This window comes from Notechis scutatus, chromosome 3 (assembly GCF_049901735.1).
Source record: "Notechis scutatus isolate UNSWTSFEM ecotype Mainland chromosome 3, rNotScu1.2, whole genome shotgun sequence".
In the NCBI taxonomy this organism is placed as follows: Eukaryota; Metazoa; Chordata; class Lepidosauria; order Squamata; family Elapidae; genus Notechis; species Notechis scutatus.
Genome location: NC_142011.1, coordinates 53562622 through 53582763, shown reverse-complemented (window position 1 = coordinate 53582763; position 20142 = coordinate 53562622). Strand labels below are relative to the sequence as shown.

The window sequence follows — 20142 nt, the reverse complement described above, 5'->3', positions numbered from 1 at the left end:
AGCTGGGCAGCGATTTCTTGGTGCGCAGTGGGGGGGTCTCTTTTGGCCGCCCCCGATTTTTTTTTCAGAGGGGAATATCATGCCTGGGAATCACAATCATGGGAAAGACTGCTGACCTGACAGTTGTATCATTGATACCCTCCATAAGGAGGGAAAGCCTCAAAAGGTAATTGCAAAAGAAGTTGGATGTTCCCAAAGTGCTGTATCAAAGCACATTAATAGAAAGTTATGTGGAAGGGAAAAGTGTGGAAGAAAAAGGTGCACAAGCAGCAGGGATGACCGCAGCCTGGAGAGGAGTGTCAGGAAAAGGCCATTCAAAAGTGTTGGGGACTTTCACAAGGAGTGGACTGAGGCTGGAGTCAGTGCATCAAGAGCCACCACACACAGACAGATGCTGCACATGGGCTTCAAATGTCATATTCCTCTTGTCAAGCCGCTCCTGAACAACAAACGTCTGAAGCGTCTTACCTGAGCTAAAGACAAACAGACCTGGTCTGTTGCTCAGTGGTCCAAAGTCCTCTTTTCTGACGAGAGCAACTTTTGCATCTCATTTGGAAACCAAGGACCCAGAGTCTGGAGGAAGAATGCAAGATGCTTGAAGTCCAGTGCGAAGTTTCCACAGTCTGTGTTGATTTGGGGAGCCATGTCATCTGCTGGTGTTGGTCCACTGTGCTTCATTAAGTCCGGGGTCAACGCAGCTGTCTATCAGATTTTGGACCACTTCATGCTTCCTTCCGCAGACGAGCTTTATGGGGATGCTGACTTCATTTTCCAGCAAGACTTGGCACCTGCCCACACTGCCCAAAGCACCAAAACCTGGTTCAATGACCGTGGGATTACTGTGCTTGATTGGCCAGCAAACTCGCCTGACCTGAACCCCGTAGTGAATCTATGGGGCATTGCCAAGAGAAAGATGAGAGACATGCAGAAGAGCTGAAGGCCGCTATTGAAGCATCCTGGTCTTCCATAACACCTCAGCAGTGCCACAGGCTGATAGCTTCCACGCCACGCCACATTTAGGCAGTAATTGCTGCAAAAGGGGCCCAAACCAAGTACTGAATACATATGCATGCTTATACTTTTCATAGGTCCGATATTATTCTATGTACAATCCTTGTTTTATTGATTGCATGTAATATTCTAATTTTCTGATATTGTGGATTTGGGTTTTTCATGAGCTGTAAGCCATAATCATCTCAATTATGACACATCATGGCTTGAACTATCTTGCTTTGCATGTAATGAGTCTATCTCATATATTAGTTTCACCTTTTAAGTTGCATTACTGAAATAAATGAACTTTTGCATGATATTCTAATTTTTCAAGTTTCACCTGTACGTTTACCTATCCAAGTTCCTTCCCAATTACTGGATTTGTCTTTGTTCCTAAAGAAAACTACCCAATGCAGCCAATGGTCTGTCTGGGTGGACTTCATGCTCCGCTCTGTTATTCTGCCTTTCTTTAGACTAATGTAATTCACAAATCTGTGGACCTGTGTATGAATCCTTAATGGAATTTTAATGGAATCCTTTGATGGAATTTTTTTATTAAAAAGAGGTCCATGTTGATGGATGAACTATAACATATCGCTCAACTTTTGTATGCAATCTTCATTAAATTATGGAAGCAGAGGGTTGCCTTTATAGAACAAATTGCATGTCACATAGTTGATAATCATCTAGCACTGAGCATCCAGACAATCCAGCTTTAATTTTATTGCAGAAGAGATTGATTGATTTGTTGGCTGTAAGAAAACAAGTCGCTTTTTACTGACCTCTTTTGCAAGAAACAAGATGATTTACACAAACACATATGTAGAGCATTACACTTATGGCCAGAAACTAGTCTTATAGGTTCCTAAGGTAATTCAATAATAAACTCAGCAACCTTAGAGTTGAGCAACATATGTGTGGAGTAGCTAACCTGGGGTGATATGTGCTTAACTGGAAGCACTTGTTGGGCTGTTCTGTTCCAAAGATGGACTAAAACATGGTTCTTCTGGGTAGAAGTGGGTCAGGGAGGGGAGGAGCAGGAAAAAGCCAAGTTTGAAGTGCAAATTTGTGGTGGCAATGACAATATAAGAAGACAGAGAAGGGACTGGAAAGATCAAAAGCAGGTGGACCTGTGTCACATTGGAACTTTGTAATGGTAGCTGAGTGGAGGCAAGAGAAGGAGAGGGCAAAGTATACCACTGTATAAAAATTTACTCCACAATCCCCCTGAATGCTGTTTTAACAAACTTTGGGCAATGGAAATGTGGGTATTCTTTCTACCAAGCCCCAACCAAAACAAAATATTTTTGGTTTATCATGGATCCCAACCAGAATATCCTCGCTCCCAGCCCCCTGCAGTATTTTCTGTATATCCTTACATCAAACCGTAGCTTACAAGGTGGAGCTAAGTCTTAGTTTTTGTATCATTCCTACATTTAACTTGAGAGTTCTCAAGTTAATATTCAGTCCTTCTCAAAGGTATATACTACAGTTCTAAGTTTTGGTAAATTATTAGTACTGCCAACTATTTTCGTGTCAGTGTTCTATGCCTTTTGGCTTCATTCAAAGTAGAAATCAAGCTAAGGAAATGTTCAACCTATTTACATTATTTTAAAAAATTGTCAGGAATACTCTGATGACTTGGTTGTCATTCAGATATGAAGGGGGAAAAAACGGAAGACAGGCTTCTGTTAGTAATTGTAATTTTATATAAGTATTAGAATTCAACATCTTCAAAAGTTGAATATTAGGGTATTTTTCTTACCCCAATTACTCTGATACAGTATGTCAGAATTCAAACTTGTCCTGTCCATTTTTCAAAGTTTTGCCCACCACAAAGTGAAAACCAATAACTATGGAAAAAATCAATTAGTGATTCAGCCCAGCCTTTATTTCCCAGATCTCTGCAAAGAAGTCTTTGTGAACACTGATTAAATGATTTACAAAAGGCAATTTGTATAACAATGGTTTTGAGCATCATGGTGCTGCTTCATTCTTAATCACTAGAAATGTTTTTGTATCATTCATCTCACTTTTCACACTCCTGGTTTTGTCTACTCAAAGAACAGTCTAGAAAACATTTAAAAAGTAGGATAATGAATAAGTCTTCTACCCTAGAATACAACTGTTGTATTCGTCACTTGAAAATTGGGAGAGGGGGTAATTTTGCCTAAACACATGGATGTTATAAGGGGATAAAAGTTTGGGAAAGAGAAATGTATTTTTAAAGTTAATTTCTCTCCCTTCAAGGCAGAAAACTTTCCGGGCAAAGAATGAATGGAAAGGGATACTGGAGGATTGTGAGTTACTTTTATCAGATTAGGCCTGTGAACCTGAGGTTCTCCATGTCTGCTCAGGGCTATTTCCAAGTTCCTCGCTATTTTTAATCCTTGCATTTGTTCTGTAACAGTTTAGGGATCCAACTTCTCAAACCCGCAAGCTTCTGTTTTAATTTTTTTTTAAAGATTTTGTATTAGCCTTTTAATGTAAAAACCAGACTTGGGATTTCAGTTGAATAAATTTATTACCAGGAGGAACAAAAACATTCATTGGAAAACCATGTACATCAGAAACTTTAAATAACTTACATTATTTACACAGAGGTATAAAATATTACATTGTATCCTTACATGCACACACGCACACACACACACACACATTCACACTTAATACCATTTTGCTAGATGACACAGCCCTCACAGAAGCCCCAGACAAGCACCAGTGTTTTCTATGGATAAAAACCCCGACCTTTCAGAATAAGGAAAGGCACCTGTTGTTTGAAACAAAATTTCAATCTGGTTACATCCAGGTATGCTGGGACTGCAACTAAAACCATCATCCCAACCCTAGACTGAGGTGGCCGGTGTACGTTAGTACATAATTGGTAGGCTTCTTAAAAGAGAGATTTAGCCTTAGGGACAGCATGATAACATGTTCTAAAACATCCTTGCAGAGATGCAAAACCATTATTAGTCTCATTAGTCTTATTACGGCAACCTGTTCAGTTCTTGAAAATTATGAGATGAAATGTCCATTGTTGCTTACTTTGTATCCTCTCAATTATGTGCTTCAAGTACAATCAACAATAGGGTAAATTATACTTATTAAACCCAAGAAATCAGCTCAATTCCCCTTCTGCTACATACATGGGAGCAGAAGTAGTAAAGGAGGCAAGGTTCACCCTCCCCTCCCCAAAAAATAGAGAATAACATGGTGCCAAAGGATAAGCAAGCAAGAGCCACACAAGACTCTATGGCAAATATGGGCAGTAATTTAAGAAGGAGTGTGTGGCTTCCACCAGCTTTCCTTGAATCTGAGCTGGCCAAGTGAGGAAAGACAGAAGCTAAAGCACAACTTCTGGAGGACCACAAATCACACAATCCTTTATTTAACCTATAAAAAGTATCCCCTGGCAGATTGAGTGCGACAAATACTATTATCTTTTGTAAGCTTCATATTCTTTGTTCTAAACAAATAATGTAAGTCAATGGAGAACGTTGAGCTAATTCACAATCTATTCAAAGATTTCTGCAGACAAAACATTCAAAGGGGACCACAAGCTTCAGTAAATAGAAAAAAAAAAACCAAATTGGGTTCCAAATTGTGCAGAAATTGTGCAGATTGTGCTGTTTTTGTGGAAGATCTTCCAATCTTGGAATCGTATGACCCACATCCCCACTCAATTTAGAATGTGGAGTTAAGATAAGACTGCAAAAGACACCAAGGTGCAGTAAACAAAGTACAGCCTTAATATGTAAATGCTCCCTCTGAGATTACACAGAGACCAGCTTCCTTTCATCATACTTTCCTCTTGAGCTTAGAAATTGGGACCAGTGATACTGTGCGTTTCCCAGATCAATTCAAGTTCTATTAACAACAACAAAAAAATAAAATGAGAAAACACCTTGGACCATGAGGTAGGTTAACTCAAAACAAGCTCTCACCCTCTTAAAATCGCAATCACACACCTCTCCCTGCTGCCCCCCCCCTTCACCCCCAATTGCACAAGACAAAACACAGAATCATTTGAACACCTATTTAGAATTACAATACAACGTTCCACTTGGATGGAAGATTCAGCAGCTTAAGTGTAGAGAAAGGGATTTTCATAACACAAATGAATGGACAGAATTCCAACCTAATCCAGGGCAGTAGAACAAAGACTCCTACAAACTAAAAGCAGAGCTGTAGAATGGTCCAAAGCATCTGGAAAGCAAATTGCTTTAACCTGCTGGTCCATATTTCCCTACTAGCAAATGGCTTTCCCAAGCCTGCTGCTGAGTGATCCGTTTAAATCCTTGGTCCTCTGATGGAAGAGTACAACGCAAGTTAAAAGTTTAAGGATGAATCCTATAACAATGTGAAGAGTGCTTGATCAATCCTTCAGAGAGGCTTGGATAGCCCAGCTACATTGCACACAGATGAAAGCTTCCCCCACATAGTGATGGATCTCCAAGGGCTTAAGCCAACGTTTGCTGCTAAAAATCAAGTGCAGTGAATAATATCCTGTGAAAAATTCAAGTTTCTAAACACAGAGCGTCAACTTTTATCCGTTTGCTCCTCATTGTGACATGGGAATGGGAATGTATGAAAAAAAGATGTAAACAACAAAAAAGATGCTGGGGGTGAGATTAAGAGAGGCAGGCTCATTATCTCCCCAGTAATACAGGAATGCATTGCAACACCCTTGTGCTTAGCAATTCAAATCTTCCTTACCCTGTTTGAAAGCTGAAAGGGAAGGTTCCACATTTTTTCTGTTCCCAGACAAAGGAGAAGACAAAATGTCCTCTTTCCTGTGATAGGGGACAGTTGATTTTTGTAGTCACTGCCATTTTGTTACCGAAAAACAGTAATTTGAGAATGGGAAGAGAAAGTGGCATGTCCAGGCTACTTCTTTGCTGGAAATGTCGAATGATGGCATGAAGGAGAATCCTAAACGTATTTAATCAGTTTAGGTCTCTCTCTTTCTTGTTGCTTATCTAACATTTAGAAAAGATAACTGGTATTTAGGAAACAACTACTCTTCTGAAGGTATCAAAGTTCATCAGATCAGTTACTAAATATATTGCTCTGTTTAATACATAGTTGTCTTTTTTCTTTTAATACTGTCATTCCAGGAATCTGGGAAAATCAACCTAAAGAATAGGTTGATTTCAAATGAAATAGAAAATATCTGGGCAATTCTATAGTGACCACTGAGAAACACTACCTTATGTGCTCAGATTAAAGTGGCTCATTTTCTTGCATTCTCCTCCAATCCTTTCCCCTTTCAAAAAGAAAACAAATAGCAATTCACAGGTATAAGTAAGAAATAAAAGTCAGTACTTCATAAATCCCCTTGAAAGACCAACCAGAACAAGAAATACTTCTTAAAACATAACAATCTATCCAGGAAGGAACTGGTAACCCTTGATTTTCTCTCTAATTATTTTCATTGTAATGTCTTAACGGCATAAGCAGGATATAGGCACTCCCTGGAGAGCTGGAAATCATGGGAAAGCCTCATTTAATTATACTAGGTTGAAAAATCTAATTTTGATTTATGAAATATTTTGACTCCTTTTTTCCCCAAATACCTTATTTTGTAGACTTGTCAGATGGATTCTGACTGAAAGAACCTCAGCACCAAATTTTGACTTCTTTTTTTGGCTCTATTTTACAATGGCTGCCACCATCGACATCAGACAAGCAAGGAGAACTGAACATATAAACAGAAAAGGAGACTTCCTTCACCCTCTCCAACCCATGTACTTGTCAGAAAACCAGGCAGCTACCTCATCCTAAAGCCCTGGGTTTGAGAATATTAAACACTACTTCCTAGCCATGTTCCATCTTAGTCTTCTTAAGACCATAGCTGTTTTTTTTTACAACTTCTAGGTTGTGCAGTTCAGTAGCTTCCTCGCACTCCAGAGCTTCACTGTGCAGTCACTGGGAATAAACGTAAAAGGATAAGAATGTGAGGAATATCAGTAAAAAAGCAAAGCTTGTGCATTTGAAACCAAAGCATTACATGAACTGAGAAACAGAAAAAAAACTGAAAGCCAAATTACCTATTACATTAAATGTACTTTAAAATGGTATATTTTAAAATGGCATACCAGCACATTTTCATTTGGAAGGAAAAGAACTACAGGGGTACCTATCTGAGTCATTTGGTGCTTTCCTGATATAAGCTATCATTCTGCTTATCCCCAATATTTTCTATTTCTCCCTGAAGATGCCATTTTATTTCAAATTGCAACTCCGGTAGTAAATGAGATTTGGCAGGTCTGAAGATAATTTAACCCTGCCACAATATAACTGCTTTTCCTTCAACATAAAAATGACTAACTTAATCTTAGTTTTATAAAACAGGTTCAATAAAACATATTTTACATTAGTTTGGACACTATTATTTTAATCTGCCTAGTAGAGAGGTTTTAGGTCTCTCCCAAAGGCCTAGAAACTACTCTTGAGGTCATTATCCTATTCTGACACATGTATGTGGAAGGTGGGGGGCAGAGATCTTCATTTTTAAACTAGATTTCTACTCCATATTTCCTCCAGAAAATCCAGATGGCTTACTGAGGGCCTTTCATTCACTTTATTCTCTCAGCAACAGGTTGGGCTGAGAGAGAGGGTGAGTGACCCAAAGTCACTCAGGGAGCTTACAAACCTGAGGGTGGTTTGAATTTATATCTCCTCATTTATAGCCCAACATTTTCATTGCTATATCACACTGACTGGTCCTCATACTGCAAAAACCAAAGGCAGTGAATTGGAAGTACCTCACTGGAACCCAACTGACCCTCAACACCCTGACCTTGGACTGATTTCACTAGGAACAAGTTTACACTTATTTTAGTGTGACAGGTTTCCAAATAAAGCACAGATCACTTGACATTGGAACCAAATTGGCAAAGTTAGGGTGAAGGTGAATAGAATAGAAGGTGCATTTAGGATGTCCATTTAGGAGGTAAAATAGGGAGTGAATTCTCCCTTAGAAGACACCTTCACTTACTGCCCCTTCAATGGAAAGAAAAGCAAGTAAGCATTGCATACCGTCAAGAAGCAGCTGAAATCAGCTCCCAGAGAGAGGGACAGGGAAGACAAAGAGAGGCAGGGAGGGAGAACACAGCAAGAGAAAGCAAGCAGGAGAGTAGAGAAGGAGGAGGAAGATCAAGGCAGACTGGTGGCACGGCCCTTGATGGCAAGGACGCGTCGTGGAAGGCAGGGGGTGAGCCCAGGCACGTAATTCCATAACTTTACCCGACAGTCACTGTGGCACAGAGAAAGAGAAACAGAAAGAGAAGGAGAAGAAGAGGAGAAAAAGGAAAACAGAAAAGGGAAAAAAAGAAACATGGTCGGAAAAGTGGAGATCAGAGATTGCCTTAGGGAAGGAAGTGAATGATGTATTCTTGGTCGCCCTCCCAGGAGATGCACTTCTGCCAAGCATTGAGTGCTTGCTTGTTTTCCAACCCCAGCTTTGCCAGAATCATGTCTTATAATGGCAGGTTACCAAGACTCCCCACTGCTACGCTCCTGGTTTCTGAATATATATAGAAAAAAAAATTAAAACTGCCTTAATCAAGTACGCATTGACTGACTCAGTAAGATATTCAAATAGCAATACTAGGGTTTCTTTTTGGGATCATTGAAGGTGGATATTCACTCATAATGGTATTATATGAAGAAGCTATAAACAAAACAACTCTCACAAAAAAACCTCTTCTTTGGTTTAAAGATGAACAGTCTACGGCTGCAGCATTATATAGAAAGTGGCATTTGATGAACAGTCATTCATTCACTCATGGCTCCTTTGGCTCCCTCCCTCAGTCAGGCATTTGGGCTCTAATGAAGCAATATTATCTTCAACGGGTCAATTATACATCATGGGATCAAGAAGGCAAAATCTTTTGGAACCCTTCCCTGGATATAATTAGGGCTCTACTTAAACACTCACCTGGAAGCTGTGAAAATGTGCTTTGAATTTGTGCAGATGGCATTGATAGGACTATCATGCCCCTTGATGTCCCCAACAGGTGTGAAGTTATCAACGTTCCAGACCTTCACTGTCCCACCACGGCAGGCACTCAGCAGCATTGGCCGGCTGGGCACAAAGGCCAAAGCACAAACCCAATCTTTATGTGCAGGGATTTGCTGGAAGCAGGAATATAGTAAATCAGAAAGGGTCCAAGTCTTGTCATAATAGCTAATTAAAGGAAGGAAATTATTGGATTAAGTAACTCAGTTGACTACTTTGAACTAAGAGGTGTTTGTTTATCTTTTCATAATTTTTTCCAAGATTTTAAAGATCGGTGATACAGAAAAGATGTGCCAAGGCTCTAACGGCAAAAACTATACCCTGAAAATGCACTAACTAACTATTAATTAATCGAATTGTCCCTGAAATAGTATAGCATCCTTTAATGAAAGGAATATTTTCTCCATTACAATTACATAAGCATTTTTCAAATCTGTTCTGGAAAATTGGGTGACCCTACAACTGACCCTACTGCACAACTATATGTGGGGGGAAGAAGTGTGTCAGAAAGGGCCATTAGACATAAGGTAGTTCATTCCTACGATGCTGGATATAGTTTTGTACATTAGTACAAATTAAATTCCACTAATACATGACATCTTCAACATTAGCTATAGCCTAAACATCTGATTTCTCTCACTGCCTTTCCAAGGTTAATTCTCCCCCTCTTTTATTGCCCAATGATAGCAGTTTAATGTTTTGATACCTGGATGAGCTCTTGTTGTTCCAAGTCCCATTTCTTGATCCCATTGTCACGGGAACCACTGAAGAGTATGTCTCCCTGAATAGCTAGGCACTCAATCCCATCGTAATGTGGAGGCTCAAAGTTGTGGGAAGGTCCAATGTTCCCACCAACACCTTCAGCAATCTCAAACATCTGCAAAGTAGAACTTCTTAGCAAAAAGAGTAGCTAATCAAGGACCACTGTTCAAGTTCAAGATGTTTTAAGCCTTGGGCTCAGTATGGTACTTTACTGTTAAAGATGAAGGAACATTGAAAGAGGACTCTTTCTCAATATTAAATTTGAAACAGGAAGATTCTATGCAATAATTTTGGAACCAGAGATGTGAGTTACCTGGTATTGGCTTAGTTTGGATCTTTTGCAGGGGTGGGCTTCAAAAATTTAGCAACCGGTTCTCTGCCAGGTTGCTGAGTGGGCATGGGCAGCCTCCTGCACCACAATGGGGAGGGGCATTTTTGCCTTTCCCGGGCTTCGGAGGCCAGAAATGGGCCCATTTTCGGCCTTCCAGAGCTTCTAGGAGGCCCAATTTTTGCCCTCCCTGAGCCTCCGCGCAGGCCCTGGGATCTAAAACACTCTGCGTGGAGACTCCTGGGAAGAGCGGGGTGGGCGGGGCCAGCCAGTCATTGCAACTGCCAGTTCGTCGAACCAGATGTAAAATTAACATCTGGTTCGCATGAACCGGTGCGAACTGGTAGCAGCTCACCCGATCTTTTGTAAGAAATGTAGTGGGGAACTAAATGCACAAATTCACTAGAAATAATGGTTATAATCACAGTTGTTGGATAGCTCCTATTTTTCAATTCATTTCTTTCCCAGGAATTTATATAAAGCCACACCGCAGGCAAATGCTAACTGTGAGGCCAAGTAGAGTTTAATGGGATGGTTTTATTTGCTCTTTAGCTATTTTTCATTTTTATTGCCTGAATGTGAACAGCCTCAGCTTTCCTGGATCAGAAATTATCTTCTTTTTTAGAGATAGATAGAGAGGGGGGGGGGGGGAGGGAGAGAGAGAGAGAGAGAGGGAGAGAGAGAGATAGGCAGGCAGGCAGATAGAGAGATAGGCAGGCAGGCAAGAAAAGATATTTGAAAGGAGAGGAACCAGACTGTCAATAATATAGAATGTCCCTGAATATGCTAATAATACACTCAACAAAACTTAAATAATACCTTAATGTAGTGATCTTTAGATCCTGTGACCACTAAGTCATGATTACTTGCAGTCCTATTCACCGTGAGACACATCACAGGGCCAATGTGACCTGTCAGCTTTCCAATAGGCTGAAACCTATTGAACATATAAATAAGCCAATCAATATCCAAACACTACAACAGTGATCAAAGCATTGCAGACAGATTTTATCTGAGAAAAAGTGCTCTTTTGCCCCTTCTCTGTACTGGCAACCCCAGCATGCACATTCTCTGAAACATAAAGGGATGACAATATGCTTCAATAACTTTTTGTCACTCTCTTCTTAGCTTTCTCATACATTTGCAACCACTTGTATACTGTGGGCAGTCCCGGGAGTTGCTGATTGCTTATCTTGCTGTACAATTTGTAGGTCTCTCATATTGTCCCACATTACATCTCTCACTGTCCCCATTAACTGGGGATGATATGTATAGAAAATCATAAAATCATAGGATTGGAAGGGACCTTGGAGTTCTTCTACTCCAACCCCTTGCTCAAGGCAGGAGCTCTATACCACCCTAGTCAAATGATTGTCCAGTCTATTCTTGAAAATCTCCAATGATGGAGCATCCGCAACTCTGGGAAGCAAGCTATACTCCAGTGCACTACAGGACGTAGGTTAAAGAAATGCTTTCTGTTTTCTTTCTGACCTGTTCAGCTCCCAAATGCGGACAAAATTGCCAGTGGCTGCGTAAAGCATAGTGCCTGTGGGATTAAGTGCAATCTGATTGATCTGGTGCTCGCCTTGCACGCTGGTGATAGTCCGGGTAGTGGTCCCAGCACAGGCATCTCCAGTGATCACCTGGCCTGAAGAGCTAGTGGACACAGAGAGAGGAAGGGCCTGAAACATAAAATGTATCTGACAAAGGTACGGGTGGAGTTCAATGAGAAAACAGTAGAGGTTTGCCCTTCCAAGAGACTATTTCATTGCAGGCTATTTCATCAACAACAGAATAAAATCCCCATTGATTTATATACTACAAACTTGCGTAACTAGAATAAATTTCTCAATCTTACTTGTCTTACTCACAATTTTACTCAATCTTACAATTAACTATAGTTAACTGCAGCTGCAAAAACAAAAAGTAACTCATAGCTTAAACTTTCTTTCTTTCTGGTATCTTCCTCTGCAATAAGGATTAATTAACCCACGCGATGAGAGCCAACAAAGGGTTTATACAAGATAACACTTTACTCTTTTCTTCTTAGCTGGCTTAAGAAAGCCAAATTTCATGTGATATGAGTCCGATGGTTATCCACTTGGTTTGTTAGACTCCAGCTTCCACAATATTCATTCAGCGCATTCATGGGATTTTCTAGCTGGGAAATCTGGTATGTGTATTCCTCCTACATCCTAAGAGCATAGGGGATCTTGGGAAAAATGATGGTAAAGCATGCAATGCAGTGATTACTTACGTGAGAGTACGGATGCACTTTGCAGAATCACGGATATCCCATACTTTGATGTAAGAGGTAGAGACTGTGAATACCAGGCCTGAGTCACTGCAGTATTTTATGGAGACTACGTTATTTGGATGACCTTTCAAAGATGCAATTTCCTGTCCTGTCACTAAGTTCCACATTTTGCAACTCCGATCTTTGGGAAAGGAAAGAGAGCTGAATTAGAATGGCTTCTTCTTCTCTGTTGAGAAAAGAAACCACTAGTCTCTAGTAAACTATAAGGTTATCTTGAGGCGTGCACAAAAAACATGGAAACCATCACTACTGATTGGTCCAAGAGACACATGTTCTTCTTAACCTGGATTCTGAAACTGTTTTAATAGAGGTGAGTTACAAATTGCCACCCAGTTATTTTTAGGAGTACAGGTGACTCTGAAAATGTATCCTCAAAAAAGGTGGGTTATGGTGTGTATTGATAGCTATCATAATAGACATATGGTCCCCACAAAGAAACCACTCAAATATATCTCCCCTTAGAACACAGGTGTCAAACTCGTGACGTCACGTTGTTGTCATGGGACATATTGCGACTTTCCCCCCCTTTGCTAACCCAGGGGGGCGTGGCCAGCATGTGATGTATCCAGCCCACGGGCCATGAGTTTGACATCCCTGCTTGAGAACATGTGCGTAGCATTATTCATCCTTCCAGCATCTAGGTCATCAAAACCAGACAAACATACCTTTGGATCCAGAAAATAACAATTCATCAGTAGCATCTAAGCACAATACTGGCTTGGTGTGTCCTTCAGCCACAGAAATGCATTGTAGTGGTGCTGTCCGGGCACTCCTGAAACCTCCCACAGGGTTAATGATCCCCCTTGCATGGAAGAAAGAAAACGGTTAAAAAGAGTGCAAGTACATGGTCTAAGTAGGAAAAAATGAAACTTCTGATTTATGAAACTGTGAACGGTATCAGTGAATATTGTGGGCCCAATTGGTAAAAGAAAGCTCAGGACTGTATTGGTTGGAAACATGCGGAAGAGGCTTTCATCCTGCAGTAGATAGACAATGGCTAAAATGATAGTGATGAGTCTGATTCTACTCTACAGCAGCTACTTCACCAGTGAATATTGACATGCCAGAGAAGAATACCCTAAGATTGGCACTTTAGATCATCACACATAAAGTGCTAACAACTGTTACTTGGTCTTGCAATAAATAAACTAAAGTATTTAGAATGTGTTTAGGTGGTTAGAATGTAAAGATATCAATTTTGCTTTTTTGTTTTATTATATACTGATGGAAGCAAATGAAGTAAAAAAAATTGTGATGCTTTTTTGATTATTTCTGACTTTCCTGTTTATTACTGCTTTGAAAAGACTGAACTAAACATTACAGACCCAGATTGGCAACCTGCAACTGATATAGATTTATACGCCCAATCTCTCTCTCTCAAAAGCTCCCAGAAAGCACTGGCAAATTTTGAAATTCCACCACCAAGAAATGACAGCCCATTTTCCTAACATTTTTGGTGGAAAACGACAAAAAATGGGTTCAAAAGCAAACACGTGTGGTTGAATCTTCATTTAAACATTTCAATTTAAATCTCATTTCTCTCCCTGCCCACAGAAATCCATCACTGCCCACTCTGAGTAATAGCATTGAGATTCTACCCATTGCTCTCCTCTGATCCTCAAAACAGAAAAAAAATGCCTAAAACTTGTCCTTCCCTATTCTCTTCTTTTGCATCCCTTTTTCCATTCTGTACTAGGACTGAGAAACTGGCCAAAATTGGCTTCAACTCTGTGCTATAGATCAGGGGTCTCCAACCTTGGCAACTTTAAGCCCGGAGGACTTCAACTCCCAGAATTCTGGGAGTTGAATTCCTCCGGGCTTAAAGTGGCCAAGGTTGGAGACCCCTGATCTATAGATGAACGAAATATACATTATCATGCTCTGGTGATGCTGTACATAGTGCAAAAACTGCATACAATTTTGTGACCAGAATAGAATATTCACAATAGGAGACTGGGATGTAATATGCAAATAAAAAAAGGCTTTTTTGTAACAACAATTTTGGCTTTAAAAGGTACCATTTGACTTTGGGGTTAAGGTGGAAAAAGGGAAATCCTGGATTCTGGCCCAGAAAAACAGATTTTTCTGGAATCCCTAGACAGGGAATAGGAATTGAAACTCATAGAAAATATATTCTCAATTTGCAAATAAAACAAGCATCATATTTTAATGTGTTTCAACTAAAGTTTTGTATGTGTGTATCTGTGTGAATGTTTCTCTATGTATATGTTTTGAGATATGTTGCTGATAGAGTTCATGTGCAAATGGGCAGCTTCAGTATCTTCAGCCTATACCTAAGAGCACTTATACCTAAGAACAGAAATTACATTGACAGGTTCATGTATCCATACAGTTTTCTTTGGTTACATTTTTCAGAAGTGGCTTGGCATTGTCTTCTTCCCAGAAATGAGACTGTCTAGCCCAAAGTCATCCAGTTAACTTCACGCCTAAATCAGGGCTAGGACTCACAGTCTCTCTGCATTTAACCACTACAAAAAACTAGCTCTTAAGTAATCCTTAGGTGTACTGTGTTTCCTCAAAAATAAGACTGGGTCTTATTTAATATAAGACCCAGTCTTATATATATTTTTTTCTCCAAAAGACACATTAGGTTTTATTTTCCATTTCGGTCTTATTGTTGGAAAAATACGGTACTAAATGCATCCGTCTGGCTGACTATCTTAACTGGGACTTATTTTGGGGGTAGGGTTTATATTATGAGCATCCTGAAAAATCATGCTACGGCTTATTTTCTGGTTGGGTCTTATTTTTCGGAAAACACGGTAGTAATATTAAAGTAGCATTCTCCCTTTTTTGAGATGCAATTCAAAGGCCTCCTGTTCTAGACTTGAGAGAAAATGTTGGTGCCCCTGCAGGGCACCCTTCCCATATACCTGGAACAGATCTGTGTTGCATGGTTATTTGCACAATTTTAATTATGTAACATTCTGAAGGCTGTGATTGGTGTCCTTATTTGCTGAAATTCTAAACCCACTCAACATCATCCATCATGTGAAAAATGCTTTCAGTTGGCATGTATAATGCTTTTATTCAATTCACTGCAATTTTTCTTTCTTTTTTTCTGCTGCATCATCAACTGAGTGAATGTTCTTGTTTAAATTCCTTAAAACTATCAACTGACTGCTGGCAGAAAAAAAACGAGACTTTTGGCTGCCATTTAGGGGTAATCCTGATATGAGTAGCAGAGACTGAGATACAATTACTGGGTAAATTCTAAAGGTGCTTTTTCAAGAGGCGACTGGACTTTCTGGTTTTTCTTTGAAGACATTTTGCTTCTCATCCAAGAAGCTCAGAAAGTCCAGTCGCCTTTTGAAAAAGCATATTAGGAACAACCATGACCTGGATGACTGAGAATCTCCATAGACACTTACTGGGTAAATGTTGCAGAGAGCTGGAGTTTGAGAATCAACTTTTTCATGTGGGAAATGTAAATTATTATGTGAGAAAAAGAAAAAGAGGAACCAGGACTTCTCTAGAAGCAGCAGTCACTGGCTGCGGAAATACTGGAGTTGTCCTTTCCATTACAATTTCAATTGTCTGTGTTAAGCTAAGGATGAGCTAGACAGTTTTAAGGCTCCATGATCCATAAGTTGACCTAAAAATGGCCACAGAAGCCCAAATCCCAGTAAGCCTCACACCCAAGTACTGTAGCGATGCAGAGCCCAAGTACTGACAGAATGGGAGGTCCCACAGCAGATCTGCAGAAGTTGGAGCCAAGCAGATTGATGACTCCAATGCTCACTCATCCTCCTTAGATCATCCAGATGGAAGGCTTAGAGCTGGACAAAAGGGGGAAAACCATTTTGAGAACAGGGCACCTAAAGCTGTCTTCAGAATGCCTCAGATGACGACGAAGTATTGATGCTGGCATAAGGTTAGGTCCTCTGCAAATTGCTAGTACTATAGGACATCTTCATGCTAAGACAAGGAGACTGTGTAAATGTGGCTAAAGCGTACAACATATTTTTAGTGAATGTGCAGGCTAGAAATCACCACAGGCTAGCCAGCACCTAAGTTTCAATCAACCATTTAAGGGAGAGAGATATCCTTCCGCAAATAGGAAGGCATGTATCACATGGGCACAGAAAAAAGACTCAACCACAATCTCCTGGATAGGAAAAGGTTTTGCTCTTTTAAAAAGTAGGGGTAGAACTTGGGGAAGAAAGGGCCAGAAGCTGTGTGGAGAAAAGGAGAAACATATCATTGTTCTTCTCAATTTTTTTTGATAAAAGTGGAATTTTTAGCAAAAAGAAATTTCCAAGTAAGGGGGCAGAAGGAGTATTTGCTTACAAAGACCACTATTCCCTATAGGAATAGGAAAAATGGTATAGGTAGAAATACTTCATTTTTCTAAACAACTATAAGGAATTGGATCCAATTGTTCATGCATAGATCAGACATCTATTTAGAAACTTTCTTTAATTTGTATTATTAAATTGCACCATCTTCCATTTTATAAAAGAGATCATGCCATTTGTAGCAGACCATTGCCCTCTAGTGGTCTTTTGGATTTTTCCATTGAACTAGTCTGTCAGCTGCTGTATATTGTAAATTTGGGCAGCTATATAATCTGTTTCCTATAACATGAAATGTTTACAATTTAATATTCAAAGTTGACAAGTGATTTTTACATTTTCTCTCTTTTTAAAGTAGTTTCTCTTCCAAAAAGAGGGGATTAGAACAGCTGAGACCTCTAGTAATACACCTCTACGCTACAAGGCCTGGAGGTTTTACTATAGAAATCTTTTCATTTCCCCCGCAATACGCCATGAGGGTAATAAACGTTCCTAAGCCCTATCTAGGCTTGGGTTAATGAGAGGATTCCAAATGAAGAATCTTGTGAAGGTAGGTGGAAGCAGCGATAGTTACTAAGCAGTTAAACTAAGGCAGGAGAAAAGGCCAGAAAGTGTATTCTTAGAAAGGATATTTGAAACTTTCAGTCTTTTACTCAAACTGCTATGGGGTTTGTCACCCATTGTTTTGGAGGGAAGTTTGGTGACTGCACTGCCTTCTGTTCTGCAGAACAGAAACAAGCGGAGGTTGGATAACGATCAACAAAGAAGAGAACAATTTTTATATTGATATTGTCAGCTGACTCAACAATAGAAGGAGAGCCTGTCAACTCAGCAGAACAAAAAGGCTTTGGGGGCAAAAAAGACTGAAAGCTTCAGACATGTGCTGGTGGTTTAACTAGGACTTCCAGACAGGATGGAATTTTAACCCACTGCTGGCTGGTGATTTTCAACACATATAAGGAGGACAAATTTGGAAGAAATCATGTTACAGGTAGCCCTCGACTTACAACAGTTCATTTAGTGACTGTTCAAAGTTACAATGGCACTGAAAAAAGTAACTTATTACCATTTTTCACACATACAACCATTGCAGCTTCCTGATGGCCCTACGATCAAAATTCAGACGGTTGGCAACTGACTCGTATTTATGACTGTTGCACTGTCCCAGGTAAACACATTTTGCAACCTTCTGATCGGCAAAGTCAACGGAGAAGCCAGATTCACCCAACAACCGTGTTGCTAACCTAACGCCTGCAGTGATTCACTTAACAACTGTGGCAAGAAAAGTCATCAAATGGGAGCAACATTCACTTAGCGAAGTCCCATTTAGCAGAAATTTTAGGCTCAATTGTGGTCGTAAGTCAAAGACTATTCCAAGTCACTGGAAATGGGCCTGAAACATTCTTTAGTCAGATGGAGATATATTTAGCACTCAGAAAGTAGAAACGGAAGAAGGTAAGAAGTACTACATCAGGGTCTGGTGACATGCAGGTTTTAAATGCAGGAAGAGAAAATAGAATGGGAGGGGAAGAAAGAGGCCACAGGAGTTATATAATAAACAGTAAGTTTTTATACCTCAACACCTCCGAGATAGAGGAATCACTGTCATCAGACCTAGGGATAGAAAATTAGCAGGATTATGGGTGATTAAAACCAGGAGAAAGAAAAGCCGCAGTATAAAGTCAGAAGGGGGAAGTTTGTTATTGCGTCCAAGCTAGCAGGGCAGATAAAAAAAGATAGCAGGCTGCAGACAGACAGGGCTCAGGAGCAGAAGGAGTATGAGCAGAAACCACCTGCAATTTGAATAGGTATTTTCTCACTCACCAAACCCTTGATATTATACGCAAAGTGAAACTTGCTTTAGGAAAAAGGAAATGAAAACTCTAATGATGTTAAATTATTGCACATATGTGGCTCTTCTGAGGATAAAGGCACCACACATACAATGCTATCTACCAAGGTTTGTGGGTAACACCTAGCGGTCAACCTCCGAGCAAAGTCTATTGTGACTTCCGTACTTCCTCACGAGGACATGATCACTGTGGTGTCAAATTCCCTCTACAAATGGCTGCCAATTATGTTTCTTGTATTGCTTTTATTTTTTATTTGAAACTGCAATAGCCATTTAGGCTGAAGTTGATCTATGCTGGTCAAATTAGTTTAAAATACTAATGAAACATCACCAGTTTTTTGGTGCTACAATTCCTCTCTCCCTCCACCCTGATCTCAAGAGTACATAGGCCAGTATTTGAAAAGCTAAAAGCATACGAAACTCCGTTGTGAGATCTTACCCTGTTAACAGAGCTAATTAACAGAGCTAATTGGAAGATCAGCACGACTTCAAACCTACGTTGAAAAAATAAACTTGAATCCTCTCAACATTCATGTGTAGAGTTTGGAAAACGAGATTCGTGGCTCTGGGAGGCTGCAGACAGGATTGGAAAGAGATTTCATGCTTCCTAGCAACCATCTAAATACACTGAAGAAATGCAGCCATCATTTAGCATTGGAGACATTATGGAATGTATAAAATTAGATGCTGGTCCTGGGTAGGAAAATGGTATAACAGCTATTTAGGTTTCTTACATATTTGGGGAAGTTCCAGGGGAACCTTGTCTGGTTGCTGTTAAATGTCCTGATTGCTGAAGCAGAGAGCTAACTCCAGCGCAAATGGAATGACGTATCTTCAGGTTCCCACCAAAAAACAAACCAAAACAACAACTCAAAAGCGAAAAAACAAAACAAAACTAAAGGTTTTCAGTATTGGGTAAAATGGAAAATTAGGAGAAACTTCTTTTTAGCGCCAGCAGCTATAACCATAAATTCTTCTCTTTATCGTTGGGAAATGAAGCTCCTCCAAATCTCATAATCTTACTTGTCTAATGCAGAGCCCTGGCTCTGGTTGCTAGTGAGCCGAGAGAAGACATTGCGGTCATTGCGTGGTCTGCTGGGAGGGGATGAGGGAGGAGTGAATCCAACATCTGGATTTCTAGGCAAGAAAGAAAGATGTGATGATTTACGCGGATTGGAGGCTGGTTTGCTCCTTGCAAATCATCGCTCACCACTTTCAGATCCTCTTCCACCAAGCAAGTCAACTGGATGACAAGGAAAATAAAAAGATATTGAGGGGGCCCTTCTTATGCCCTTACCTGATTGACTGGCCCCTGTCGTAGGACTTCCTCCTTGTAAGGGGTGAAGTGTCTGCACCTCGGGACTGTCGAGGGCTAGAGAGGGGGGAAAAAACCAACAGAAAATATTCTTTGCAAAATTATCTTATTGAAATGAATGAAGTGTTAAACGCCTGGGGAATCGTTTGCTTCAAAACATTCCTAGTGTCAGGGAGGATAGATTGGATGTACATAATCTTCTTGCAGATGCAAAGATTTTGATGAGGGGGCACATG

At 40.1% G+C, this 20142-nt stretch overlaps 1 protein-coding gene across 6 annotated transcripts in view; it reads right to left on the bottom strand.

The window, feature by feature from the left end:
* Window positions 1-3501: 3501 nt before the first annotated feature.
* KIF21B (kinesin family member 21B) overlaps window positions 3502-20142 on the bottom strand; it is a 76956-nt gene continuing 60315 nt past the window's right edge. Inside the window, exons 26-35 of one of the 6 annotated variants that reach the window (XM_087959942.1) lie at window positions 19889-19963; window positions 19615-19728; window positions 18315-18353; window positions 13089-13225; window positions 12364-12544; window positions 11598-11762; window positions 10926-11043; window positions 9723-9893; window positions 8936-9132; window positions 3502-6921 (exon numbers count right to left, since the gene is read on the bottom strand). In XM_087959942.1, coding sequence (XP_087816068.1) covers window positions 6867-6921; window positions 8936-9132; window positions 9723-9893; window positions 10926-11043; window positions 11598-11762; window positions 12364-12544; window positions 13089-13225; window positions 18315-18353; window positions 19615-19728; window positions 19889-19963 — 1252 coding nt within the window. In that variant the 3' untranslated portion in view covers window positions 3502-6866. Of the gene's footprint in view, window positions 6922-8062; window positions 8252-8935; window positions 9185-9722; window positions 9894-10925; window positions 11044-11597; window positions 11763-12363; window positions 12545-13088; window positions 13226-18314; window positions 18354-19614; window positions 19729-19888; window positions 19964-20142 lie in introns of those variants that run through there. The other 5 variants (XM_087959939.1, XM_087959943.1, XM_087959940.1 and 2 more) reach the window with 5 other exon arrangements.